This window comes from Microtus oregoni, unplaced genomic scaffold (genome assembly GCF_018167655.1).
Source record: "Microtus oregoni isolate MIOR12 unplaced genomic scaffold, Mior012 000008F_ref0000371, whole genome shotgun sequence".
NCBI classification, from domain to species: domain Eukaryota; kingdom Metazoa; phylum Chordata; class Mammalia; order Rodentia; family Cricetidae; genus Microtus; species Microtus oregoni.
Window position 1 is genome coordinate 53,111,110 of NW_024543067.1, and position 27,091 is coordinate 53,138,200.

At 50.0% G+C, this 27,091-nt stretch overlaps 3 protein-coding genes across 4 annotated transcripts; 2 read left to right on the forward strand and 1 right to left on the reverse strand.

The window, feature by feature from the left end:
- The first annotated feature begins 1,127 nt into the window (after positions 1 to 1,127).
- On the forward strand, positions 1,128 to 11,043 carry Esam (endothelial cell adhesion molecule). The gene is made up of 7 exons (XM_041657479.1): positions 1,128 to 1,317; positions 4,591 to 4,781; positions 6,849 to 7,050; positions 7,233 to 7,388; positions 9,489 to 9,611; positions 9,865 to 9,991; positions 10,238 to 11,043. Exons 1-7 carry the CDS (start codon positions 1,248 to 1,250, stop codon positions 10,554 to 10,556), a joined length of 1,188 nt encoding a protein of 395 aa, XP_041513413.1. The 5' UTR covers positions 1,128 to 1,247; the 3' UTR covers positions 10,557 to 11,043.
- A 401-nt stretch (positions 11,044 to 11,444) lies between these two features.
- On the forward strand, positions 11,445 to 16,869 carry Vsig2 (V-set and immunoglobulin domain containing 2). The gene is made up of 7 exons (XM_041657273.1): positions 11,445 to 12,082; positions 12,530 to 12,687; positions 12,928 to 13,135; positions 14,031 to 14,189; positions 15,013 to 15,132; positions 15,244 to 15,388; positions 16,740 to 16,869. The coding sequence occupies exons 1-7, from the start codon at positions 11,884 to 11,886 to the stop codon at positions 16,867 to 16,869; spliced, it is 1,119 nt and encodes a 372-aa protein (XP_041513207.1). The 5' UTR covers positions 11,445 to 11,883.
- A 325-nt stretch (positions 16,870 to 17,194) lies between these two features.
- Positions 17,195 to 25,224, reverse strand: Nrgn (neurogranin). Of its 2 annotated transcripts, XM_041657271.1 has the most exons (4): positions 24,959 to 25,191; positions 18,645 to 18,871; positions 18,397 to 18,414; positions 17,195 to 18,017 (listed from the first exon to the last, which is right to left on the reverse strand). In XM_041657271.1, exons 1-2 carry the CDS (start codon positions 24,971 to 24,973, stop codon positions 18,650 to 18,652), a joined length of 237 nt encoding a protein of 78 aa, XP_041513205.1. In that variant the 5' UTR covers positions 24,974 to 25,191; the 3' UTR covers positions 17,195 to 18,017; positions 18,397 to 18,414; positions 18,645 to 18,649. The 2 variants fall into 2 exon arrangements, with proteins under 2 accessions (XP_041513205.1, XP_041513206.1); XM_041657272.1 differs by lacking the exon at positions 18,397 to 18,414 and having other exon boundaries at positions 24,959 to 25,224.
- Between the last annotated feature and the right edge of the window lie 1,867 nt (positions 25,225 to 27,091).

The following is a 27,091-nucleotide window of genomic DNA, read 5'->3' on the forward strand; positions in this document are numbered from 1 at the left end:
TGTGCTGCTGAGGGGGCCCGGCTGCCTCTGTTCCCTCCGAACAGGCTATGCCAGGCATCCCTCGTTATACGTAACCTTTGTTCAGTGGCGAAGCTCGGCCTAATAATTTGGAGCATCTTTTTCCGTGTTTCTTAGCTGTTGGGCAAAGGGCAAGCACCGCTGAGTTCCCTGCTGAAGCAGCCTCGGCCATCAGAGGGCGCATAGGTGCCTTCACCGAATGGCGTGGGAGGGGTATGGGGTTGAAATTAAATTCGCAGAGGAAAGATCTAGTCCTGGGAATTAAAGGATCAGAGCCGGTCTAAGCCGTTCACTGCAAGGGATGGTCAACAGTGAAGACACTAGTGGCTGGACAGAAGAAAAGGAAATTTATATCCGGTCCCCCTGCAGCTGTCCCTCCTCCCCAGTACGCATTAAGGATGAGGAGCTGGGGACAGTCGCCTCAGTTTCCTGCTCAGTTTCCTTGTACCAGTCTTCCCTGTTTGCAGCAATGAGGCTAAAGGCCGCGACTCCCTCGGGCCTCAGTTTCTGGAAGTTCTGGAGAACCGGCCCCTCTCTAGCCCTAGGAGAAGTAAGGCCTGTGGTGTCAGCTATCTTAGACTTCCTCGCCTGGAGCCTCGAGCCTGAGCCAGGCTGAGAGGGAGCTGGACGAAAGTTCGAATCCCCACCTCGTCAGCTGCGCCTGGCCCATCTGACCTCGCACTCCACACACAGCAAGGGCCCCTTCTTCCTCTGTGAAGGTCGCTCTGCTACGCAGCACCTCGGGCTTGGAGCGGGCCATTCTGGCCACAGCTGCTGGGCTTTTAGTGTCGGGTGAGGGTGGCTCCTAGACTTGGTTTAGTCTCCCATTCCTTTTATGTCACCTCAATGCCCAACGCCTGCGCAGGAGGTGTACAGGACTCCTCGGGCTGGTTCACGGGGTACCACGACCTCGCCAACCCTAGCACGAAGAGTAAACGGACAGAGGCAGCGGATCCGGCCATCCGAGCTCGGGCAGAGCTCTCCTCCCCCGCTGCGAGTCACTAGCGCCGCGCCCTGCAGGACGGTGACCTCTCCACCCCTTTGAATGCCCCGCCCCCGTCCAGTTGGTCCCCACCCCACCTCTCCATCCGCACACCCGGAGACTTGGGTTGGAGCCACACTTGTCAGTAGCCTGGTTCCTGTGCACATTCGAGTTGCCGCCGCTTACCACGGCACCTGTAGACAGTGTGTGCCCCAACTGTTCTGAGTACTCCGGGCCAAGAAGGGCCATGATTATTCCGGCTAGAATCCCCGAGCCCAACTTGCTGCGGGTTTTGTTCCTGGGACTGAGTACCCTCGGTGAGTCAAACCTCGGGCCTGGAGGGTCTTTGATCTTATAGATCCCATCCTAGATCCTAGGGAGGACTTTGGGAGTGGTTGTGACGTGATTTTTGCTTGACATTCTTGTCTTTCTTCATCACCCTCCACTTCAGGGTGTCCCTGGTTGGTGCTATGTTTTCTCCCTTCTATGGCCAGAACAGCTCCCAGCTTTGGTGTGGGGTGCGGTGTTGGGAGGGGATGGAGGCATCTCCAGGCAAGACCTCTGGGATGAGTTGGGGCAGCTATTCCCGTGTCCTCACCACCCCCACTCATCCCAGCTGGATAAGCTGAGGCACCAGATGAAACGGTGACTAAAGAGCTTACGGACTTAATTCCACTCCCCCCTCCCATTCAAGCTGATATGAAAGATCCCTGGGGGAATGTCTGGTCCTCCGCCTTGACGCAAGTACTTCAAGTCAGTACTTTATGTCACAGCGTTTCCCCCACCACATTGCTTTCTTTCCCTCCTGCTTCCTGCCCTGGAAATCAAAGGAGATGCCCCCAAAGCCTGACCATGAGGTCATTTGGACACAGGAAATTCGGGAAGAGGTCAAAACTGGAGACTAGTAACGCAGCACATTCTCAGGTCTACCATTATCCTTATCTTTTCTCCGATGGATCAGAAGGAACAAGGAAAACAGGGAAAGGGTGCTAAAGTGTCCAAGAGGAAGGACCCTCCTGAAGCCAGAAGTGCTTGGGAGAGCTTCCTGGGACATCTAGCAGTAGTTGAGGGTGACCCAGTGCTCTAGCTGGAGAGAAAAGATCCAGTAGGAACCAAGTTCACTATTAGTTATTCCCTGGCCTATTTTGCTATCTGGGTTTGACGTCCTGGGCTTTAACTCCTTTCTCAAGCTAGAGAATGCCAGAGCAAGCAAGACCTGGAAGAATGTGGAGTAAAATTCAGTCACATCGGAGGGGATCCCTTTGTTCCTGCCCACAGCCTGTCAACCTGTATGCCAGTGGTGTGGAGGGCCTGGGATCTTAAGGACCCCAGATCCATGAGTCTCATGAACTTCCACCCTCCCTAGCCGTCCAAAGCTTAGAGAATTTCCTGCTCCTTCAGCTTCTCCGCTCTACTTTTGCATCTTCAACCTCAGGTTCTGTTTCTTTTCTACATTCTTTCTCAATCTGACTCTTCGGTGTTGGAAGGGGCAGTATCAGTCTCTAAGCAAGGGAGAGGGAAAAAAAAATCTATACTGGATGCCTGGGCATCACAGACATCCTCTGCAGGTCACTCGTGGGCCCCTCCCCCCTTTCAACATTGAGACTTAGTTTGTCATATCAAAGACCCAGAACCTAAGTTGCTATATGATGTCATGGAGGTTGCCCTTCTTGGCCTCTGGAGGGTTAAATGGGCTCGCCCGTCCTAGGGAAGGCCCAAGGCAACAAGGCCCTCCTGCTCCAACTGCTCCTTCGTGGCTCATAGCTGCCCCCGGAGCGTGAGAAGCCCACAAGGGGAGTTTCTCAGAGAAAGAGGGAAACTAAAAATAGTAGCCCTGGGGAGCAGGGCCCATTCGCTCTGCTTAGGCCCTTCGCCTGTTCTCTCACTCTGGTCTCAGACTGGGCCAAATGATGCTATTCTTGAGCTGATCCAGAGTCCATCACTGGAACCCAGTAACTCCCCATTTTCCTCCATGTGGCACCCAGTTACCAAAGGTCTGACCAATTAGGGGTCTTCCGTTCCAAGTGACGCCAGAGCAGAGGGCTGGGAAATCTCAGGACCTCTTGCACGCCTAGTTTACCACTGAAAGAATAAGTGTGTCCATCGCTGCATCTCACTCCCGCTCCCCCATCGCCCCCACTTTGCAAACTGCAAATGCAAAAACCTAGAGTAGGCAGATAGTGCACCCTTGGCGAGCCAAGCTCGAGTCCATCTGGGCACAGACCATTTCCCCTCCTAACGGTCTTACAGCGAGTGTTTCTGAAAAGGCTAGGAAGAGCGACCGCCGCCAGGAGTCTCCAGGTGCGCCAGCAGGCAAAGTCTCTGGGGGAAGTGGAGCTTCTCAAGGCTGGGTTGTTTTCGCCTGCAGAGCCTCCGGTCTAGCGGCCCCGGCTTCATTGTCTTCTGCCTTATCGGCGGACGCAAGTTTCCTGCTCCTACCGCGGGGACCCGCCAGGAAATGTAAGGGGTGGGGGATGCCACGAAGGACAAGGAATAGGGGTGGGGTCCTGGGTTAAGACGAGGCCGGGAAGCGATGGGGGAGGCGCTCATCCTGGCTCGGTGGGTTCGGAGTCTCCCGAGCCTTCCGCCCGGCTCTGCCAGCACAGTCGTTGTGTGGCTTCTGAGCTGTTGCCGCCCGCTCAGCTTCTCCAAGGTGGCAGCTAGTTCCGAGTGCCGAAGAGTGTTCTGATCCCGGGAGAGCAGGGCCCAGGACCAGAGCCGTTCGAGTCCCCAGGCTCGGTTCTGTACTCATTCAAAGTTATTTTTCCAAAACCTTTAACACTGCACACCCTCTCGCCCCCCCGAAGAGCAAAAAGCAAGTGTTCTTGGCATTGGAGTGCCATCAGTGTTCCCCTATCTGAAACTGACACCCCTGTTCACCCGTACGCAGGATGCACGCACGGGGAGTTTTGTACTTGTGAGAAGATTGTCCTCACATCCCTCTCTGAAATTCCCTGCAACCCAGCGGCACTTGCTTTGATAGCCAAAAGTCTTCTCGAGGATTTGGTTGGGTCTCAGTCGTGCGTTTTCCTAGCATAGCAGACTCCATGGAGCTGAGCGGAGGCCTGGGATTCCCCTAGTCACCGACAGGCACCGGAGCTGTGAAGCACAGAACTCAAGCTCGCAATCGGTGGTTCAGAAGGAACCGCGGGGTTAATGAGTAACTGCTCAATCCCTCGCCTGCCCCCCCCCCAATCTGCCCATGGAGTCTGGATGACCTAGACCAGCACCTCCATTCTCCCTTGCTTTTCACCAAGGAGATTGGAGGAGCAAGTGTGTAACGTGGAGTGTGGATGAAAAGTAGGTCTGCCTTCCCTTCTGGAATCGCTCCTCCAGATTCTGTACCTCTGGATTAGAATGAAGACATAGAAATGTGGTCTCATTCCCACTCTAGACGCAATACTTCGGAGTGAAGAGGAGCAGGACCTTGGGAAACAGGTCTCAGGATAGTCCTCCAGGCTTTGTTCCTCCTCGAGGGATATTACTCCCCGCCTCCCTCCTTCCCCGTCAAGCGACTGACGTTGGTCAGGACCTTTGGGCTGACCAGGGAGCTAGCCCTGGGAGCTCACACCTCCTTGCTCTGATTTCAGCTTCCTTCTCACTGGCTCAGCTAGAGCTGCACGTGCCCGCCGGCCTCAACAAATTGGAGGCAGTAGAGGGAGAGGAAGTGGTGCTCCCCGTCTGGTACACGATGACGACGCCAGAGCAGTCTTCGTCCCACCCTTGGGAGGAGCCCCTCCTGATATGGTTCTTGGAACAAGAAGGGAAGGAATTAAACCAGGTGAGGGGAAAATCTTAGTCAATGACAACCTAGGGATGTAGGGATGAGATGTTGGAGAATGAGGGCGGAAGACAAAGGTATAGGGAAATAGGGAAGAGCAAGCGACCTCACAGTATTAGTGTTGGTTCTCATTGTGAAATCCAGCCTGGTTAAAGCACAGAGGCAGGCACGCATGCGTGTGTGCGTGCGGGGTGGGGGTGGGGCGCTAGAAGTATTGAAGAAACGTAGGGTGAGTGAAACATAGCTGTTTTCTGTTTGCAGACTCAATCTCACCCAGTAGATTCAGCTGGCCTCACAGACACCTCCTGCCTCTGCCTCCCAAACGCTGAGGTTAAAGGAGGGGGCATCATGGCCTGCATCATCAATTTTAAAAGTTCCACATGCTGTGTGTTAACAATTTTGGGCTTGAGATGTTGTCAAGTACAGGCCATATCTCTTCCTGGATCCACTTGCCTTCCACACATCCCCTCCCCTTTCCCCCCAAATCATCATCATCATCATCATCATCATCATCATCATCATCATCATCATTATCATCATGTTTGTCTATGTGCGGGTTTGTATGTGCCACAATGCTAGTACGGAGGTCAGAGAACAACCTTCAGGAATCAGTTCTTTCCTTCTATCTTTATGTGAGTTCCAGGGATTGAACTCAGACCATCAGGCTCGGTGGCAAATGCTTTTATCCAGTGAGACATCTTGCCAACCCCAAGCCCCCAAACTCTTTATATCTATGGAAGACAGTATGGCCTCCTTCCACCATTTGGCATCTCTGTTCATCCACTGCACAGGACTGGCACTCAGTGGCTCTTTTATCCAGTATCTGATGCCAGATTCTTGCTACTTGCAGGGATTCCTTGCATGGTCTTGGAAAATGTATTCAGGAAAGTCATTTGATCTTGCTATCTTGTCTTTTGTTTGTTTGTTTGTTTGGTTGGTTGGTTGGTTTTTGACGCAAGGTCTTTCTATAGCTCTGGCTATCCTGGAACTCACTATTTTGACCAGGCTAACCTTGAACTCCTAGAGATCCTCTGCTTCTGCCTTCCCATGCATTGGGATTAAAGGTGTGTGCTACCATGCCTGGTCTTGCTTTGTTTTGTTTGAGACAGAGTCTCATAGTTTATTCCGGCCTTAAACTTCAGATTCTCTGGCCTCTATCTTCCACGTGCTGGAATTAGGCTGGTACGGGCCTACAGATTCCTGCACACATGGGCGGGGCAGGGACTTTGCCCACTTAGCTTCTCATTCAGTCCCCCATTTGTATATGTGCATGTTTATATGTGCGTGCATGCTGATGTATGTACTTGGTGTACGTGCTCATGTACACAAGCATGTGAGAGTCAGACGTCAACCTTGGCATCATCCTTCAGGCACTATCTACCTTGCTTTTGAGAAAGGGCCTCATGCTAGCATTGGAGCACACCCATTGGACTAGTCCCAGAGACCACTTTTTGTGACTTTCCAGATTCAGGGTTATAAGTGCTCCACTGTGCTGGGATTCTTTGGTTGTTTGCATTGATTTTAAAGATCTTCATGGCTGTAAGACATCAGAGACTGAGCTATCCCACCCAGCTGTACCTTTCTTCCTCCCTCTCACCCATATATCCCTGGCTGTCTTGGAACTCACTCACCCTGTAGACCAGGCTGTCCTCGAACTCAGAGATCCGCCTGCCTCTGCCTCCCGAGTGCTGGGATGAAAGTCATGCATCACCTCCACCTGGACAGCCATAACTTTTAAAATTAGGAAATAAAAATCTTTTCTCCTTTTTAAAAAGATGTGTGTTCCAATGGTAGAACTTTCACATCTTACAATCTACAATCTAAATTTCTTTCATACACACTTCCTCTTGCATTGAATGCCCCTTCTTCTCCCACTGTGGTTTTCACCTAAAAAGCCACCATACAAGCGAAAGAGATGGTCTGTACATGGGAAAGGAAAACTGCCATGTATTGCGAGAGGGTGGGTGGGAAGATGGGTAAAAGGAAGGTGGTTTACATGAGGAGGCCATGAGGAAGTCCATTTTGGAGGAGGAACACAGGCTGAGCCAGATGTCCTGTCCCCACTAGGTGTTGTCCTATATCTATGGGGCTGTGTCCAGTAAACCTCGAGTATCCCTTGTCCATTCTATCACCACGCGGAATGTGTCCCTGAGGCTGGAGGCCCTCCAGGAGAAAGACTCTGGAACCTACCGCTGTTCTATCAATGTGCAAGATGGTGGAGGCACAGCCGTGGGTCACGGCAGCAAAAGCATAGAGCTCAAAGTGCTGGGTGAGTAAGGAGGGCATATCTCTGGGTCCCTTCTTACTCCAGCACAAGGGAGGCCAGAAAGGTCTCCCTCTCAAGTGGCTGAGTATAAGACCTGGGGATGAAATGTGGAATTACAAGAGATTGCTGGAGGGGAACCTGGGGGTCCTTAAGGTAAGGGTTGTAACCTATCTACCCTTCTCTAGTTCCTCCAGCTCCTCCATCCTGTAGTTTACAGGGTGCACCCTATGTGGGGACCAATGTGACCCTGAACTGCAAGTCCCCAAGGAGTAAACCTACTGCACAATATCAGTGGGAGAAGCTGGCCCCATCTGCCCAGGTCTTCTTTGGACCAACCTTAGGTAAGGGGATTTCTAGAGGTCACTGACACAGTAACTACAGATGGGGAAGGACGAGAGGTCTCTCCCAGACTGGGGTGACAAGGGTAGGCATTGCAGAAAAGGACAGGAGATGTGGAAAGAGGGTGAAAAAGATGTCATATTAAGTGAAAGTGCTATGCTCTACGCTTCCAAGAACTTTCGCATATAGTGGTACTAAGGTCTGGAGCTAAACTGCTTGCTGCTTCAAATTCCAGTCCTGCCACTCAATAACTTTGTGACTATACTCCCATTCCCGTATTTGTAAAATGAGATTTATACACATCAGCTATAAAAAATATTTGGGGGAATTGTGTGTGTGTGTGTGTGTGTGAGAGAGAGAGAGAGAGAGAGAGAGAGAGAGAGAGAGAGAGAGAGATAGATAGAGAGAGATAGAGATATAGATAGATAGATAGATAGATAGATAGATAGATAGATAGATAGAGGAGAGAGAGAGAGAGAGAAAGAGAGAGAGAGAGATGCTGGCAATTGAACTCATGACCTTGTACATAAAAGGCAAGCACTTGAACAGTGAGTCACACCCCAAGCTTCTTTAGTTTTTTTACAGAGTCTTGCTATGTAGCTAAGGTTGGCCTCAAACTAATGACCCTTCTGCCTTAGCCTCCTGAGTGCTGGGATTACATTACTAGGCTCAGCAACTGGAATATTTTAAGTATAAGTATTAGATAACTTTAGAAGATCATTACTAATTGCTGAGGCTTTGCAATGGTATTTTGATTGTATGAAATAACAGGGTTTCTTTCGAGACAGAGGCTCACTATGTATCTCTGGCTGTCCTAGAACTCGCTATGTAGAACCAGACTGACTTTAAACTCCCAGAGATCTGCCTGCCTCTGCCTCCAAAGTGCTGACATTAAAGCTGGGCATAACCACCCCCAGCTTAATTGATATTGTTTTTGAAGATATATTTTGAAGTGTTATTTTAAATAAGTTATTTATTACCGTTATTGTTGTGAATGATGGGTGTGTGCATGTGTGTGCCGTGGCACACGATAGAGGACAACTTTTGGGTGGGTTTCAGGGACTGAATGTAGATGGCCAGGCTTGTGTGGCAAGTGTTTTTACTCACCGAACCATCTCATTGGCCCCAAAATATTACTTTAAAATGTCAGTGGGAGAAGAGGAAGAAATAACATAAGTAAAGCAAAGTGTTAATTGCTGGGTGTAGGTGAGGGTATAAATATTTTCTTTTTTCCCCTTTTCTACTTTTCACTGAACCTATTTATTTTTGTTTTATTGGTGTATGGATGGAGCCCAGGGTCTTTCACACTCTAAGCATCAATTTTACTACTGAATTAAACCCCTGAAGCCCGTTTGACTTTTCTCCTCAAATAGAAATTGAGTGTGTATGCTTGAGCATGCGTGTGAAGGCCACTGTCACTTGGTATCACTCTCAGGGGCTATCTTCTCTAGGATTTGACACAGGGTCTCTCATTGGGATCTACCTTTGCTGATCTGTCTAAGACGTCTGGCCAGCATTTTGAACTATTTCCTTAGCCCCACATTTACGCATTAAGTAAGTATATAATAATTCAGAAAGGGCTCCATGAATAGGTATTTTTTGTTTGATAAACTAGTACAGGTAAAGAGCTCAGGCTGGACTTCAGCACAATCAATAGTCAAATGATCAGAATGGTTAGTCTATACAATCTTCTTAGCCCCACCAGGTAAGGAGCATTCACAGATGAAGAAGTGGGGACCCACAAGGCTCACATGGGGTGTTTGGGATCCCAACATTTCTAGTTCCTAGTCAAATGTTTTTTTCTGCCCCCTTCTCCCTTCACATTACCTTTCAGAAACAAATGTCGAATGATGCTTTGGATTTCTGTGTGGCACTTCCTGTTAAGACATAAGTCGGAAGTACCAAGTATAGAAATGGAGCAGGGGTTGAGTTAACCTGTGCGCAGAGCCCAGAGTGCTGCCACATTCTTCCGACTCATAAGGCCATGGATAAGCAGCGACTTTCAGAGACTCAAAGAGGGCATTCCAGAAGTAGGGCACGGTGTATATGCTTTCTTAATGGAAACGTTGGCCCTTGGACTGATAGCTAAATTGTGTCCGTAGATGCCGTCCGTGGATCCTTAAAGCTCACCAACATTTCCACTTCCATGTCTGGAGTCTATGTCTGCAAGGCCCAAAACAGAGTGGGCTTTTCCAAGTGCAACGTGACCCTGGAAGTGATGACAGGTCAGTGAGGGGTAAGTGTGGTGAAGAAGTGTGGTCAGTGGGTGGCATTGCAGGAAAAGAAGAAGCCTGTCTGCTGAGGCTTCTCACTGAACCATGACTGGGCATTGAACATAGTCAAAGCCAGGTCAACGTTTGGTCAGTGTCTGGCCATTTTCTACCCCTAACAGAGAAAATGGCAAACGTAACGGTGATAGTTGAGTAGTGGACAAGGAATGGAAAAGTGTCCCTCCCCCTGACACTAAGGATTTTTCAGGGTCTAAGGCTGCTGTGGTTGTCGGAGCTGTTGTGGGCACTCTGGTTGGGTTGGTGCTGCTGGCTGGACTGGTCTTGTTGTACCAACGCAGGACCAAGACCCTGGAGGAGCTGGCCAATGACATCAAGTAGGTGTCCCTGACCTTTGAGGAGGTGGGAACTCTTCTGACTTTTCTCTGGAGTCTGGGATTCAGGCCTTTGCCATTTTTAATGAAAAGATGAACAGGAACCATAGCAACATTCTTGAGAGAAGATTTAAGGGAAGAGAAAATGGGAATTGGTGTATGTGTGTGGAGGGGCAGAAAGACAGACAGGTAGGAACTCTTTCCCCTTTCTCCTTTCGGCTTCTGATGTGTTGCTTCTTTGATGATCAGGGAAGATGCCATTGCTCCTCGGACCTTGCCTTGGACCAAAGGCTCAGACACCATCTCCAAGAACGGAACACTTTCCTCTGTCTCCTCAGCACGGGCTCTCCGGCCACCCAAGACTGCTCCTCCAAGACCTGGCACATTTACCCCCACACCTAGCATCTCTAGCCAGGCACTATCCTCACCAAGACTGCCCAGGACAGATGGACCCCCGCCTCAGGCAGTATCCCTGAGCCCAGGTGGGGTTTCTTCTTCTGCCCTGAGCCGCATGGGTGCTGTACCTGTCATGGTGCCTGCTCAGAGTCAGGCTGGGTCTCTCGTGTGATGGTCCAGGCACCCATTGACTAAATCTGGCATCTCACCTTCCTGTGACACAGAGGACTGAATCTTGGGGGGACAACCACACTCTAGACCTCCAGTCCTCTGCCCCTACCTCCCTTTTATTATTGGAAAACTGGGCGTCAGTAAGATCAAAGTCTGGGTCAAATGAGAAACAAAGGAAATGGGCCCGAGGTGGGGGGTGGGCTCCACCTCTTCCCTGCGAAGCCACATGAATGTTGCTGAGACTGGCCACCCTCCAAGGGCCCTGGAGGAGACTGCCGGTCAGTGAGGCCGCTGTGGTCTGTAAAGACACCCTGTCGAATGCTGTCCTTTGCTTCCCACTCCAGCTCCCTGTATTAATATAACCTGTCCTGCTGGCTTGGCTGGGTTTTGTTGGAGCAGGGGATAGGGAAGACGTTTTAAAAACTAACTTGAAATCAGTGTTTTTGTTTTTATTTCGCAAATTTCAATAAAGATACTTGGCATTTTCATGGACTAGTAATCAAATCACTTTTGCTAACTAGGGCTTCACAGGACCTGAGTTGCGGGAGGCTATGCAGTAGATCTTACCTATTCAGGCTGTGTGTCCAGAAGACTTTATACGACTTCGGGGCTTATTGACTTTTAGTTTTTTTAGAGTTTGTAGAAGGGCCATTCACTGTTGTATGGAAAGGGAAGGTGCCAAAAGCCCGAGGTTGAGGAGCCCCTAACATAACCTCAGCAACCGGAGGTGGGGAGGGTGGAGAGGTGGGAGGAAGATGAAGAACCAGGGCACTTGTTGCTGGTGCTCTGGGCACTGCATTGCTTTGCTCTTTGTCTCTGGGGCTGAGGAGAGGAGCCTCACCTGCATTCTCTTTCCCATGCCTCTGCATCCGTAAACAAACTCACCTTCCTACTCTTTGGGTAGCTATCCCCTTTGCCATTTGAGGGAAGATGTAAGATGTGGTGCAGTGGGGATCTTCAGACCTCAGTTTCTCTGTCCTTAGTGGCTCTCAGATGGAGATGTGGGTGTAGCTTCCCTGAAGAGACTCTTATTTACCCTTGTCGGTGGTGGGAAGGATATCTCTGAAGAGTCCAGGACCCCCTTAGCTCCCAGGGATGCAAGCTTGCTGTCTATGGCCCCCAAGGTGACACCTTCAGTCAGTGGGTATCCTGCCAAACACACTTTCCTAGCAGAGTTCCGGTTATAAATCCTTGTCTTTAGCGTGCACTACCCAAGCCCCGCTTTTTCTCCAGAGCCTGGAAGCTTCAGAAATTAGGGGGAAATTAGGGCGGAAGAAGGATCCCAGAATCGGGCCTGGTGGAGGGAGGAGCGTTTCCCTTACTTGGGGATGCCCGCCTCTGCCCTTGTTTGCTCTGAGATAGCCAGTCTCTCTCCTGCCCAGCACAAGGCGCTGCCCTTGGGCTTTCCTATACTCTTCCGTCCTCTGACTAACAGACGACAGGATCTGGAGACAGTCGTGACCATGGCCTGGGCCCTGGTGGGGGCTTTCCTCTGCGGATCCTTGCTGGGCTTCGTGTGCCTGAGCGGTGAGGAGAGAATGGGAGGGCTGAACCTAAGCAAGAGCGAGCTGGGGGCAGGGCGGGGCTTACCTGGCCAGTTCCTTCCATTAGGTCAGGAGCCATTGTGCCAGGCTGGGAAGGGGCCATTGAAAGCAGGGAGGAAGGAGCAGGTAGGCAAGCTGGCAGGCTAATGAATTCAGCCTCTCTCGCCATCTAAGGATTTACCACCGCAGGGCCTTTTCTTGTTTCCTTTTCTGTCAATACATCCTCATACCTGGCCCAGTCTTGGACCTTTTACACACAAAAACCGGGTTGGGTCGTGGGCTCCTCCCTCCCGGAAACCTAGTTTCAGGAGACAAGGGGTTGAATTGAAGGAGGTGTTACGCTGTGGCAAGGGAAGCCCCAGCCTCTAAACAATCACGGTAGTGTGGGATGGACCCTCTAGATCGGTGGGATTGGGTTCCTCAGTCCCAGGGCTAGCCGTGGAGGTGACCGTGCCCACTGAGCCACTGAGCATGCCCAAGGGCAAGACTGCAGAGCTGAGCTGCAGGTACAGCACGTCCGTGGGGGACAACTTCGCCTTGGAGTGGAGCTTTGTGCAGCCTGGGAAACCCATCTCTGCATCTCTTCCTGTGAGTCAGGGCAGCTGTGCCTGCTGGGGTTGGCCAGGATGAAGGGTGGGGAGGGCGTTTACCTCCTGGGGCTTCAGCTACGTTGGCCCTACATTCTCCCTTCCTTTCCACAGCTCCTGTGTTCAATTCCCCTTAGCAAGCATAACCTGTTTCAGTTAACAAATTCACAGAACCCGAGGTGGTGTGGGGTTGATAGTAGAGTATACATTGGGGACATGAACACCTTGGGCTTCTTCTTAGATCCTGTACTTCACCAATGACCACCTGTATCCCACTGGCTCTAAAGCAGATCGGGCCAGCCTTCTCCACAACCCCCCCACAGGAGGAGTGGCTACTCTGAAACTGACTGACCTCCGCCCCTCAGACACCGGAACCTACCTCTGCAATGTTAACAACCCCCCAGATTTCTACACCAATGGGTTGGGCTTAATCAACCTTACCGTGCTTGGTAAGGCTCCTACCTTCTAAGTGTGCACTGACCCTGCCCACCCCCGCCCCCACTCCTGTCCTGATTTGAAGTCCAAGTCCAAGTCCACAGCTGCACTGGGAGCCTCCAGAAAACATTACCCCTTCCCAAGACTTTTAATCTAGATGGTTATACTCCAACTCTACCCCACAGTATCTCCCTTAGGGCCTAGTATCAATGTGGGGGGATGGGAGGAGGAAGAGAGAGGGAAGGAGAGAGACACACACACACACACACACACAGAGAGAGAGAGAGAGAGAGAGAGAGAGAGAGAGAGAGAGAGAGAAAGGAGAAACACATATAGAAAGAGAGGAAAGCAAAGAGAGAGAAAGAGAACCAACTATGGGGGGAGGGCTCAGCCATACTCCCCCATTCATTCAGAAACCTCATATTTGGATTCTGTCGCACCCAATGTCAGTGACAAAGAAGGGAAGGGGCCATTAGAGGAACAAAGCCTCTATAACTGAGTACCATATTGTGTTCAGAGCTTCCATCTCACCCTAAGTCAGAGCCTGTTCAAAGCTGAGCAAGAAGTTTTGAGAGCAGACAGGGATGTTTATATAAAAAAGAGAAGACCTAAGATATGGTGTGTGTCCTGTATATTCAAATATCTGAAGGGACTTGATGTGGAGAAGAAACTGTAATTTCTCTATTTATGGGCCCTAGTGGCAAAAACTGTAATTAATCAGCGCCTATTGTATTAACAACGTGCTTGGGCTCAGAATGAGGAAGACCTTTCTAAGACTTAGAATTCCCGGGAGTGGAAATCACTCCCGAGGTATGAACCACGATTTGGCGAAGATGTTCAAACAGAAAGTGTTGACATCATCAGGTCTGGGATGGGAGGATCACTGAGGTTCTTCTGTGAAATTGGCAGTGGCCCCCAGTGAGCCCGTATGCAGCCACAGTGGGCAAACCTCAGTGGGAGGCTCTGTTGCACTGAGATGCAGCTCTTCCGAGGGAGCTCCCAAGCCCGTGTACAACTGGGTCCGGCTCGGATCTTCTCCTACACCTCCTCCTGGTAGCATGGTTCAAGGTAAGAGTGCAGGGCATTGTGGAGATGGGGTTGGAGACCTAAGATCGGGTCTCTAAACCCCACACCCCACACCAGTTCATGACTAAGGCCCATTACCTCCTTTCTTGTATTCATGCCTTCCTGTCTGTCTTCCTGCTGCTGCTTGGGAAATACTTCTAAATATCCTGATAGCCTGGGAGAGTAGGGGGCAGGAAACTGTCTTCCAGTTCCTATTTGTCCACTCATTGGGGATTTCTTAAGGGGCCACAAATGGCTTCCAAACCCCCTAGAGGAAACGAAAGAGTAGCATGGACTGCCTCAAACATTCGATAGGTTTCTCTGGAGAGCCTTAGTTTCCTGTCGTTGGTTCCAGATGTCCTGTTTCATTCTGTAGCTACCATTCCAGTAAACCCCTTTATCCAGCAAGTTTCCTCCCCTAGTTCTCTGCCTTTGGAGGCAGCGGAGTTCAGAAAAGCAGTTGGGTCAGCTTACGGCTATTCTAGAAGATGGATGTTTAGTTATTAAGACTTTTGCTACTACTCAGGATCTGAGCTCATCCAGTAAACACCCCACCTTGCATTTCACCTTCCTGTACATGCAGTTTCTCCTCCCCGAAGAAAGCAGCTGGATGGGGGTGGCAAGGTTGCAGAAGCTGTACTGGCTTTGGACTTCCTCTCTGGGTCTTCTCAAATTACTCCCGTTGAGCCAGGATTCCCTCCAATCAAAGGGGTTAGACCTTTCTTGGTAGACTGTTTTAAGGACTGACTGCATTGAGCTATTGTAGTGGTAGCATGGCCTCATGTGAGTTGAATGCATGGTAACTTACTTCCTTCTCATTCTCTAGATGAAGTGTCTGGCCAGCTCATTCTCACCAATCTCTCTCTGACATCCTCTGGAATCTACCGTTGTGTGGCCAGCAACCAGATGGGCAGTGCCTCCTGCGAGCTGGACCTCTCAGTGACTGGTAGGGGATACTGTGTAGAGCCCTGTGGGAAAGGTTTGGCTTGGGAAGACTACATGACATTCTGAAAGTGGGCCCCAAACTTTGGCAACTCTGAAGGTCCTGTCTCCCTAGACTCGTCTGAAGGCCGAGTGGCCGGGACACTGATTGGGGTGCTCCTGGGTGTGCTGCTGCTGTCAGTTGCTGCATTCTGCCTGATCAGGTTCCAGAAAGAGAGGAAGAAGGAGCCCAAGGAGACATACAGGGGGAGTGACCTTCGGTGAGCAGGAAAACTGGGATGGTGCTGAGGGCAATGAAAGATCTTGGGCTCAAAGTGGATGTCTTTAGCCTTCAGGCTGATGTCATTGGAAGTATTTAAGGATGGGAGTTGGTGCTCAGCTCTGGCACAGGATGGAGGAATGGGTTCATAAGCTAAGATAGGAATAGCTCAGTTTTCAGGACTGCCTTGATGATCCTCCTCTTCACAATGAAATTTTTTCCTTTGGTTCTTTTTGTTTTATTTCTTTGTTTGTTTTCAAGACACAGTTTCTCTGTGTGGCCCTGGTTGTCCTGGAACTCACTCTGTAGACCAGGCTGGCCTCAGACTTACAGAGATTCGTCTGCTTCTCAAGTGCTGGGATTAAAGGCTGTGCCACTACCCCTGTTTCTTTCTGTTCTTAATGTGTATACATAGATACACAACAGGATCCATATATATGTACATACCTCACTTAATGCTTTTAAGTGTGTATGTGTATATATGTATATATATATATATATATAGGTGTGTGTAATCATACATACTTCCATGTGAGACATTCACACACACACACACACACACACACACACACACACACACCTCACATGGAAGTACTGAAGGGAGATGGATGGTGGATGCCAGGAGTGGCATTTGTCCTGAGATTAGTTATTCTGGGAATGGCAAACACAAAAGGCCAAAGCTCTCTTTGTTATACACTTGACATTTTAGCTGCAAGGCATGGGGTCAGAACAGGGATTGGTATAGCATTTCTTTTGCTTTCCTGAGACAGGGTCTCAGTAGGTAGCCTTGGCTGGCCCGCACCTCTTATGTAGATATAGGGATGACCTCAAACTCACAGAGATTCTCACGTTTCTGCTCCCAAGTACTAGGATTGATGGTGTGCACCACCATACCTGGTCATTTCTTTGTGTGTGTGTCTCCATGTGCACAAATGTACGTGTGTATGTGATCATACAGGTGAGTGTGCATGGATGTGGCCAGAAGACAACCTGGCCTTTTTAGGAAGGTTATTCATTGTGTGTTCATGTTGTACCTGTGTGGAAGGGTGGATGTGCTCTGTCACCCGTGTGGAAGTCAGGGGACAACTTAGCTAGATGGCAAGTGAGCCCCAGGGATCCATCCACCTCTCTCCATCTCTCCAGTTCGGGAATTACAAGCTCGTGCCTAAGAGGCACTCCTTAGGCAAAGTGTGTGTGTCAGGGGAGACAGGGCCTGGACTCTCTTAATTTTAAACAAAGTTCTGCAGATGATTCTCAGGAGAGCAAAGTTTAAATGTTCCTGAGTTAGGGGATGACAGTTGCCTGAAGGATGATGTTTCTAGCCTCTGTATGTCTTTGCTTGTATCCTTCAGGGAGGATGCCACCGCACCTGGGATTTCTGAGCAAGCTTCTAGGAGGGCCGATTTCAGCAAAGGGCTCCTGGAGAAGTCCCCATCCGCCAGCATGGTGACGACCAAGTCCAAACTCTCTATGGTTGTCTGACTTCTGATCCCTGAGGGTGGTGAGGGTAATGTTAATAATTAAAGTCCTTGGATAACATGTTGCCTCCTTTACTGGTGTGGTGAATTTCTCTCCTCTCCGTGATCCAAAGAGTACTACCAGTAAGGGGAGGAATGGATCTGAAAGTTCAGAAATGATGCTCCAGCAGGAAGTTCGGCAGGGTCAAAAGGATAGGTTTCATCCTAGGTGACTTTGCACACCTTTCGCCCTTCAATTCCGTTTGTTTCGACTCCCATTAGAGATTTGATGCAAACCCTTCCCCCCTCACTTCCCATTCCCTCCCGCCTCCCACCCTGCACCCTCTGAACACTTGAACATTCCTCTTTATTGTTCACATTCCAACCCAGAATGGTAACATGCACACGCAGAGATTAAAAACCTTCCAGCCACAACCCCAGGAGCCCAACGGGGGAGGGGCTATCTGGGGGCAGGGCCGCGGAAGACTCCTCCTACCGAGCCTCCCGGCGCACGGAGGCTTTTGCATAAACAAAGGAGAGCGGGAGGGGCTGCTCTCGGGTGCGCTAGGAAGGAAAAGTGGGTGACCGGCAGGTGTGGGATTGGACTTTTCTTCCCATCAGAGCAAGGGGCATTATCAGACACCATGAACACCCTCTTCCCCTCTTTCCTAGCCCCAGGTTTAAGGGGTTGAGGCTAGGCTGGGGTGACGGTACAAAAACTCGGGGCGCCCCCTTTCGTTGCCCACAGAACGAAAGGACTTGTGATGGTTGCTTTTCTTTTTCTTTTTTGAGAGTACTTGGGCGACGCTTTGGGCGCCCTCTGCAGTACGCGCAGCGAAGCGCACCGAGGCTGCGGAGGCAGAGCTGCATGCTGGGCGCAGGGACAGGTGGGTGTGAAGCAAAAGGACAATTTTGCGAATATGGGGTTTGGGATGAGGGTGGGAAGAAAAGGTGAAAGGGGGCCACGTTAGACTGGAGAGCTAACTAAAAGGGTACGGACTTGGCGACGTCGCGACGAAGCCAGCCTGGAGAGGGAGTCTCTAGGACGCGGCGGGGCGAGGTGGTGGGGAGGGCTCCTGAAGCTGGCTGGTTGGTGAGAAGGAGAGGATCACAAACACAGTAGGGAAGTCTTGTCACTGCGAAGGGGACGCGGCATCCATCTCTCCTCTGGAACTGAAGAGAGAGAAGGTCTGAGAATCTGCCCCCTGCTAGAGCCATCCCCCACCTCCCTTTCGGGGTGTGTCACCCACACGCCCTCCCCTGCTCACTGAGTTGAAATTAGCCCCGGGGCTGGTACGTGAGCCTCTCCTAGTGCGTATGGCCTTCGGCTGCGCTCGTGCAGTCAAATGAGGGTGACTGCGTGTCGGTGTTGGTTCATGTGTATTCCTACTGCAGCCTCAGGCATCTCGGCATACCAGAGGGGCTGCAAAGTTATGTTCCGTGACAGGGAGGGGTTAACGGCAAGCAGAGAGGAGGACTGGGCAATGGGGTCATTTCTCCCACCCAGTATCCTCCCCTACACACTTTGCAGCCTTGGAGACGTATTAATTACCTTCTAAAACGTTCAGTTCTTCGATTCAAGGTGAGGCAGAAATGAGGGAGGAAGAAACAAGTGAGCTCTAGGCACATTAGCATCCTTGGCCTTCTCTCACCCACCTGTCTCGTTGTCCTAGGTCCCCACCCTTAACTCCCTCCACGTTCTTCTCCACCATCACCCCAATCTTAGCCTTCCCAAGCTTTTTCCGAGCAAGCGCGAAAACCAAGAGCCTCCGGCCCGCCATGCCCCCTAGCCAGTCTCACCTGGCCTAGTCTCCGCTGGGGCCGCCGCCCGCGCCTCCCCGGGCGCCCCCAGCTCCGCCCGGTCCCCCGGGGCCCGGTCCCTTCCGGCCGCACTCTCCGCTCTTTATCTTCTTCCTTGCCATGTGGCCTCGGAAACTCGCCTGGATTTTGGCTGCAGCGGCGTTAGCTCCCGGATCATCCAGCGGGATGTCTAGAATATCGTCGTCTGGCTTGGAGCAGGCGCTCTCCTGAGGATGGGGCAGGGATTCTTATGGCTGATAAGGCCCATACTCCCGAGGGGATGGAATAAATTAGTGCCCTGGAAGATTGGGAGGACCTGGAGGGCGGTGGGAGAAGCAGAGCTGGAAGCCTCTTGAGGGACCGGTGAGCGCACCTCCTAGGCAGCAGCTACTAAGGAGGTTCTGGGCCAAAGGACACAGGAAGAAAGTGCATGGGAGAAGGGAGAAAGGAGAAAGCCAGCTAGCCCTACTGAAAGGAGCTTTAGTTCCAGGGTGCTGTGGAGTTGAGTGAAAAGTCTGGAAAAGCAGCCGAACTCCTAAAAGTGATTACCCTTTGCTCTGAGAAGATGCCTCCAGCTCAGAAGGGCCCTTCTGCGTATAGGATTCTCCAGGGAGTGAACACAAATATTTTCTACAAAGCACCCCCACCCCAGTAGTACTGCACCAGAGCTCAAGACTGGAGTTTGGGGAGTAGATGGAGGTCACTGCTCCTTGATTCAGCCAGAGGCCGGGATTCTGTGTTCCCATTGGGCTTGCCATTTCCTACTGTGCCCAGAGTTGGACTCACACACCAAAAAGAGGTAAAATAACAATAACAAAAAAGAAACAGGAGACAAGAAGTTCTTTTGTCAGTGTCCGCAGAAGAAACGTAGCCAGCAGCTTCCTTTAAGCCCTTACTTTGTCCCAGGTGCCACAGTGGTGTTTGCGAAGGTATTTTTAGTTCTTCCTCAGCAACAAAGCTGCCACACTCTTTCATGCTTACTTGAGTTTACCATGATAAAAGTCAATGATTAGAATGTCAAAATAAAACAAAAAAACCTACCCGGAGTCCCAGACAATTATCAGCTATTGGTAGATTTGAACCTTGTATGTCAAGTTCTAGAGTTCATTTTAATGCCTACGAAAGGAAATGCAACCAGCTGACCAGCTTAGCTTTACTCTTTGTTGCAATGGTGTGGTTTTGGGAAGTTTATCTGAGCCTTCTCAGTCTTAACTCTTCCATTTGAGAAAATCAGGATTATACTAGTCACCTCTGTGGGTTCTGGAGAACAGTAAAATCACATGGTATCCAGAAAGTTTCTGGCATAATCTAGCTGATCAGAAAACAGTAGCTATGCTATGATTATCTTGGAAAAGGTGATGTAAAATGATTGCTTATGTAAGGCCAAAGTTGTCCTATAACAACAATCTTGCACAGTTTGTCCTAATAACATGTCATGTGCCATGCAATGGTCCGACCAGTGATACGTCACGTATATGATCATGTGTATGATGGCAGTCTCTTAGGATCATACCAACTAGTGATGCCATAGCCATCCTAGTTTCATAAATACACCCTGTAATGTTTGCACCATTGTGAAGTTTGTCTAATGACACATTTCTCAGAACATAGTCCATCATTAAGGAATGTGTGATATAATTAAAGCCATCTCTATGCCCCAATGTTCCTTCCCTTCCCTTTCCTTTCTTTCACTTTCTCTTACTCCTGCTGTTTCTCATCCAGGGCCTTGTGCATGATAGGCAAATGGTTACCATTTAGCTACATCCCTACAGAAGGCAGCTTGTGTCCCAGGCAAGCCTTGAACTCTCAATCTTATACTGCCTCTATCTACAGAGTACTGTGGGCATGTTTTCATGTCAATTTCAGTTCCTCTGTCACCTCGCTCTACGTGAAACTAAAAAGGATGAAAATCAGACATGGTGGCAGATGCCTGTACTTTCAGTACTATGGAGCTATGATGCCCGAGGAAGGAAGATCAGGAGTTTGAGGAAATTGAGGAGTTTGGGCTGCCTAGGATCCTGTCTCAGACATGCACAGACACACCACCACCCCACTACAGGCAAAAAAAGAATAAAGAAAGGATGAAGAAATTGATGATATCAATTTCAGAGGCTGATCATTGCAGCATCAGTAATGACTGGGGAGGGATGTTGCTATGATGTCAGAAGGGCATTTTCTCTTGGTCTGCCTCCTAAGGCTTCTGGAATTTTGTCTTTATTTCTTGACCAGAGTGCTCACTGGTTTCCCTGTCTCTCTCTTCTCATATCAGGTGGCCAAAACCTCATTCTGTAAGCTTCTGCCTCATCCTGGCCATCAGTTTTGTATCTGATAGTTAGGAACGAGCAGGATACAAGTGAGGATTCAGTGTCCTCTGTCCTTGACAGATTTGCCCTACAAACATTTTTTAATTTTGATTTTTTACCTTTTATTATTGTTATTAATTTTGATTTTTCGAGACAGTTTTCTGTGTAGCTTTGGAGCCTGTCCTGGCACTCACTCGCTCTGTAGACCAAGCTGGCCTCGAACTCACAGAGATCTGCCTGCCTCTGCCTCCTGGGATTAAAGGCGTGTGCCACCACCACCTGGCTAATTTTGATTTATGTTTTGAGACAAGGACTCACCATGTAGCCTTAGATGGCAAGCAACTTGCTGTGTAGGCCAGGCTAGTCTTGAACTTCCCACAGTTGTCCTGCCTCTTAAGTGTTGAAAATACAGGTGTGAGCTACCATACCCATCCTGTAGCTTTTTACTCCAGTAGCCCAAGCCCAAGTTTACAGATGACTCCTCCTCCTCATGTTTCCCCAGCTGCTCTCATTTCCTGGGCCTCAGAGTTCCCGAATTTGTGCTCAAGATGCTTCTCAATCGATTTAAACACAGTTTCAAGGAGTTGCCAAGAGCCTAGTATGAGTGAGGATGGATGGGCCTAAAACACCCTTTATCTTTCTGTCTTTCTTAGCTCCAGGGCTGTCCCTGACATCTTGTTCTTCACATAAAATCCAAATCAACTCCTTTGGGTTTTCTGATTCTCTGAGTGCAAGTCTTTCTTGGAATAGTCTCAGGAAATAGACATCTTGAGAGGGAGGACACCCAGCCCAAACAGCGATTCCAGGTCCCCTCTCCTTGGTCTTGAGAACCCTAAAGGCTGCGAACTGATGCTGAGGGGTTGAGTGCTGAAGGAGTGTTTTTTTCCAACCATCCTAACCTGACCTTATCACCACCAGAATCAAAACCTGGAAAAATAAGCAAAGCCACCCCCACAGGGCTAGCATAAGGCTGCCTATGATGCTCCTCCCCTGAGTCTGCTCCCTGTCCCTCTGGCTGATTCCTTAGGACAGGATGCTCATGGCTACCCATAGGCAGAACTGGAGGCAAAAGGGAAAGGAACCCAGGGTCTGCTCATTGGTCATGGTGCTTGGGCAACTGCCTCCTAAAGTCAAGACTGATGCCAGCCTGTGCCGAGGGACTCTGAATGAACTGGGGACATCCAGGGGTGGGGGGAATGCACTTGCCAAAAAGGAGGAGCTATGGATGGGTACACCACTTTGCCTCCGAGACTCTCATTTTCTTCTGTGCCAAGCAGAGCTTAGCACAGGTGAATGGTATCCTACAGCCCCCCCAAACGATGCCCGTCTGCTGACTGTTATATGTCGGCCTTGTGCTAAACACTTGGCACATTTTATCCCATATAATCCCCATTTTAGAAGTGAAGAAACAACCTCAGAGACATTTTCTACCTCCCCCAGGTTTGCACAGCAAATAAATAGTGAAATGATCCGGTTCAGAAGCTTGTACTGCAACCACTGCCTGGGGCAGTTGCTGTTAACTGCTGTGGAGTCAACTAGACTACAAAAAAAGGAGTGAGATATCAAAACAGATCCCTTTTCCTATTAAATTAAGGCAGAAAAGTAACGTATGTTGGTTATGTCAGTCAGGCACTGGAACATTGACTAATAGCTCTGTGAAAAACATTCCTTGAAAAAAAGAACACAGATCTGTTTTCTTCTTCCTCATTTCTGTCTAAGCTTGCTTACCAAGGGGTGGGGGAAGGGGAAGACAAGTAAGAAAAGACTAAATTCTTCCCAAACATCAGGTGGGTTGGTTCTGGAGGGGAGTTCCAGTGTAAAAGATAAAGAGGCACATTGCTCTCTCTACAGCATAGGGCATGGGGGTGCCTGGTGGCAGCCCCGGCCTTCTCCAGTCCCCTACCCTTCTTGCCCTGTCCCCCTCTTTCTGCTCCCTCCACCACCACAGGCTGAGACTGACATTGATCTTGTGTGGCCCTTTGGTCCCGTGGACTTGGGACATGAAAACAGAAGACTGTGTCAGGGTCCATAGGAGGAGGTGCCCAGGGTCCTGGGCATTCACTACCTCTGGGTGGGCCATCCCTCTTCTTCTCAGGGGCTACTGAGTTCACACATGCCAACCACACCCTCAGCTACTATCTAAGAGCATCAGTTATCCGTCAGGCGACTACTACCTGCCATGTACCAGTGCTTTCCTGGGGACTCACTGTTAGGCAGCCTGCACCAATGGCTCCCTGGATATTCACAAGCCCTATCCAGGACAGTCAGGGCTTGCAGGCCGGGGTCCAACATCTCACCTGCCTCACCCTGCAGATTCCTAAGGAAAGAAACTCCATTCCATCCTAGGCTTCCCAGAGCCTCCACTCACTCCTGTCTTCCTGCTAGCCATGTCTCCTGATCCCTTTCTGCATCCTCTAGCTTTCTCAGCCTGTCCTTTCTTGCTTGGCAGTACTCTCCCCCCATTGACTCATAGCTCATAATCTGCCATCTATTTATCTTCTTACTTAATGAAACATTGCCGGGGGTGAGGGGCTCTTCTTGCATTTCTCCTTTCTGAGCCAAAAGGTGATTCCTGGGCTGAGTGTGTAGCTCAGAGGCAGAGTGTATATTTAGCACGCAGAAGGTCCAGAGTTCAATCTCCAGCACCAAGAATAAGGAAGTAAGTAAATAAAAAAATAAACAAGCAAACAAACTGTTCTCTGGAGAATAACAAGCAGTTTTCCCTGGAACTGTCAGTTTTCTTCGAGGTGCGGAACTGTATGTGATTGGCATGCTTCTTTTTCATAGTTTTTCTGGTCTATACATTAACTGCCATGAGCATTTACAGTAATGGAAAACAGAATACTTCAATGACGGGTTTTGAGAGGGCAGGCTCCACGCTCGTCAACGATGCCTGCCTGGGGGGAAATTACATCTCTAAACCTCCGTTTGTACAACTGTAAAAGACCTACCTCACAGAACTGGCACATCGGCTGTTGTTATGGATTCTAACAAGAGTTAAAATTTCAATCTTGGTTTGCTCCTAAGTTCTTGCTGCCTTTTGCCACCCAGACATCAGGAAGTCTCACCTCTTAAAGAAATGAGTTACTCTTTCCTTCAAAACTCATTTATTTATTTATTGCACACTGTGGGTGAAAGGTGGGGGTGCCCTCGTTTAAGTACCCTCTGGCGTCTTTAGCCAGGCTGACAGAAAGAGAATGCTAGGGGTTTGTAGTTGTCTTTCTCCGCAGATAGGGGCTAAGGATAAGTACACAGGTTTTATATAGGTCTGGCCACTCTACTCTTTAAGCCAGCCAGGAGCCAGGTCCTGGGCTGGGCGCCGTCACACAAGTCCTCTTAACAGGATCTGCTTAGGCGTTAGGCACTTGCAGCATCCAGTTTCCGTGTGGGCGCTGACACAGACACTTCCTCCCCTCGCCAGCAGGGCTCTCTCACGGTCACTAACCCAGCACCTTCTAAAAGAGAAGGCGTTGGGGGCCGGGCCAGCTCCTCCCTAGAACCACACTGACTAGGCTCTTTGCAGCCCATCACCACCAAGACCAGGTGGGTGTTCCCCGTCTTAGCCATATAAAGGCTAAACGATCATCCGAGGGTCGGTAAAGCTCTTGCCATGGTCCACGACGGCAGCAATAGGGTAGGGAATGATATGGGGACAAAAAATTCCAAGGGAAAGCACTTGTGTGCGCCAGCAACAATTTCCAGTATCTCCCTGGGGGAAATTCCACCTGACGCTAACCTGCAGCTTCCCTGAAGGAAAGCTCTGCTCAGCTCTCGATCCAACCTAGGTTGCCTTGGCCCCTGGGCGCTCAGACGCCCCCGCGAGCTGGGGAGCATTTCTCTCTGGGGCTTGGCTCAGATCAGTCCTTCCACCACCCAATACAAATATCGCTGCACCCTCTTTCCCCACATGGCTCCTAGGTCTTCCGCACCCACTTCCATCCTTCACTCACCCTCCAGGGCTTCTCGGGCGCCCCTTGCCCCAGACCAAGCTGAGTTCAAGCATGGACTTACCGTGCAGCAGTCCATGCCGGTGATGAGGGTCCTTGTCTGGGGTGGAGCCTGGCGCAGGACGAGGGGGTCTGTACGGTATCGGGTGGCAGCTCAGGGGCTGACAGGCACTACCCGACCAGACCAGAACCCAGACAAAATCAACCTCTCTCCTCTTGGGTCCGGTCTCCCGCGCTCAGCAACTCTTGCGAATGTAACCTGAGCACTGCGGCCTCGAAGCCAATCAGGAGGCACTTTCAGTAGGGTGGGCGGGGAGAACTGGAGCGAGGACCACTCCCCTCTCAGCGCTCTCTGCCTTGCTCGCTTTAATGCCCCAACCCCTCCGCCTACACACTTCCATCCATTCCTCCTACACACCCCATCTCCCAAATTCAATCCCTCTGCTCTAAACCACAGACTGCGAGGCAGATGTATGTCGGAGTAGGCACAAGTCTCCCAACATCCAGGGCACAAACACACATCTGGGCGCAGCACGCCTTACCGCCCATACACAGACAACCACGTACCCCACCCACCTCCCTATACTTTCACAACCCAGATTCGCAAACATTGCCCCCACTATCTCCCCTCTCTGCAAATACAAGGTCCAGAAACTGCAAACGAATTGCTCTCACCACTCTAGCTACGGAGAAAGCTGTTGATACACAGCCTGCAGGATGGGTACACAGTGATGCTGACGCTTCAAATCTCACACATCCATATATACTCCCGGCTCAGTGACGATGCCTATCCTTCCACATACAGACACAGCAGACACGACAGGCAAAAGCAACCACACAGGACCTGTACACACACCCTAAGAGGCACAAGTAAATTGCAAACTTCCTGTTTTGGAATTGGATGCTAGCTCATAGACAAAAATGCCAGCATTCCCGCTGCTGGCAATATCTGCATTGAATTGTTTCTTTTTCTAAAATTTTATTTAAATCATTGTTTTAGTATATATTAATTCTACATAATGCTTGGCTTCATTATGACTTTTTCATATGTGTACATAATGTATTCAAATAATTTTCACCTGGTTAGCCTCTCTTTCCTTCCTTCTACTCCCAATAATTCCCACCCCTTTCCACAAGTATCCCTTTCACCATCATGTCGTTTTTTTGAGGGGAGGAACCCACTGAATTTTATTAGGGTTGTTTACGGGAGCGTAGGTAGGCATCTTACCAGTGACTCACCACTGAAGAAAATGTCTCTCCCTACCCCACCAACCATTAACTGCTTATAAATCTTCTGGGAGAGATGGGACCTCATGAGTCCCTCCCCTTTCCATGACAGAGTATTGACGGGCCCAGTCTTGTCCAGATCTTGAGCAGGTAACCTGGATGCTGTGAGCTCAAGGGTGCAACAGCTAAGTCATTCCTGGAAGTCAGAATTCCATATCTCACCTCCCTCCTTCTTTCCACCCCTTTTCCCATGACGTTGTCTGAGCCTTGGAAGGGTTGGTTTTATATACACATCCACTCTATGACTGGGCATTCAATAGCCATTTATTTTCAGTACTAAGTGTCTGAAGGCCCCACTAACCAGGTATCTGTTTTGTGTCTATCTGTGATCTGTCTACCCATCTATCGATCCTTCCACTCATCCACACCAATAAAATCACTTATGCCCAGCACCCATTTTGATGCACTTATATGCTGGTACAGACTTTGCACACCCACCCTTCCCAAGCTGCACACTAGACTTCCTAACCTTTTAATTCACTGCCTCAAAATAAGACAAAAGTTAGCCACCCTCACTCTTGCTCTTTGGAAGAAAAAAGATGCTGTCAACTCAAGCAGCATAGAGGTCATCGCCAGTGCTGACCCCCTGAGCCCATGCTGGGAGAAGAGAGTGGGTTGGAGAGAGGCTGGGAAGCAGAGATATGGAAGGGATATCTGGGGTAGGCAACCTGTTCTTTTTGTGACCATTTAACCTCTCAGACTGTCAAGGTAGTAGAGCTGACTGTGTCGCATGTTATGCAGGTGGTTGGGACATCTCTGTGGAAACTCAATTCCTCCTCAGCTGAGATCGCTGGAGCTACAGGGAAGGAAGGGTTAGAGCAGAGAGGAAGAAATCCCCTATGGCTCTGAACAGGACAGGGAACCCCAAGTAGCAGAGCGGCAATGGCTCCACTGTCAGAGGCCAGCCACA

Excerpts from the sequence above, each read along its gene's own strand:
- Esam (XM_041657479.1), top strand. The coding sequence starts at position 1,248 with ATGATTATTCCGGCTAGAATCCCCGAGCCCAACTTGCTGCGGGTTTTG. Across the intron at positions 4,782-6,848 it reads AAGGGAAGGAATTAAACCAG|GTGTTGTCCTATATCTATGG; the intron begins GTGAGGGGAAAA and ends TGTCCCCACTAG. Across the intron at positions 9,992-10,237 it reads GAGCTGGCCAATGACATCAA|GGAAGATGCCATTGCTCCTC; the intron begins GTAGGTGTCCCT and ends TTTGATGATCAG.
- Vsig2 (XM_041657273.1), top strand. The coding sequence starts at position 11,884 with ATGCCCGCCTCTGCCCTTGTTTGCTCTGAGATAGCCAGTCTCTCTCCT. Across the intron at positions 13,136-14,030 it reads AATCAACCTTACCGTGCTTG|TGGCCCCCAGTGAGCCCGTA; the intron begins GTAAGGCTCCTA and ends TGAAATTGGCAG. Across the intron at positions 15,133-15,243 it reads GCTGGACCTCTCAGTGACTG|ACTCGTCTGAAGGCCGAGTG; the intron begins GTAGGGGATACT and ends CTGTCTCCCTAG.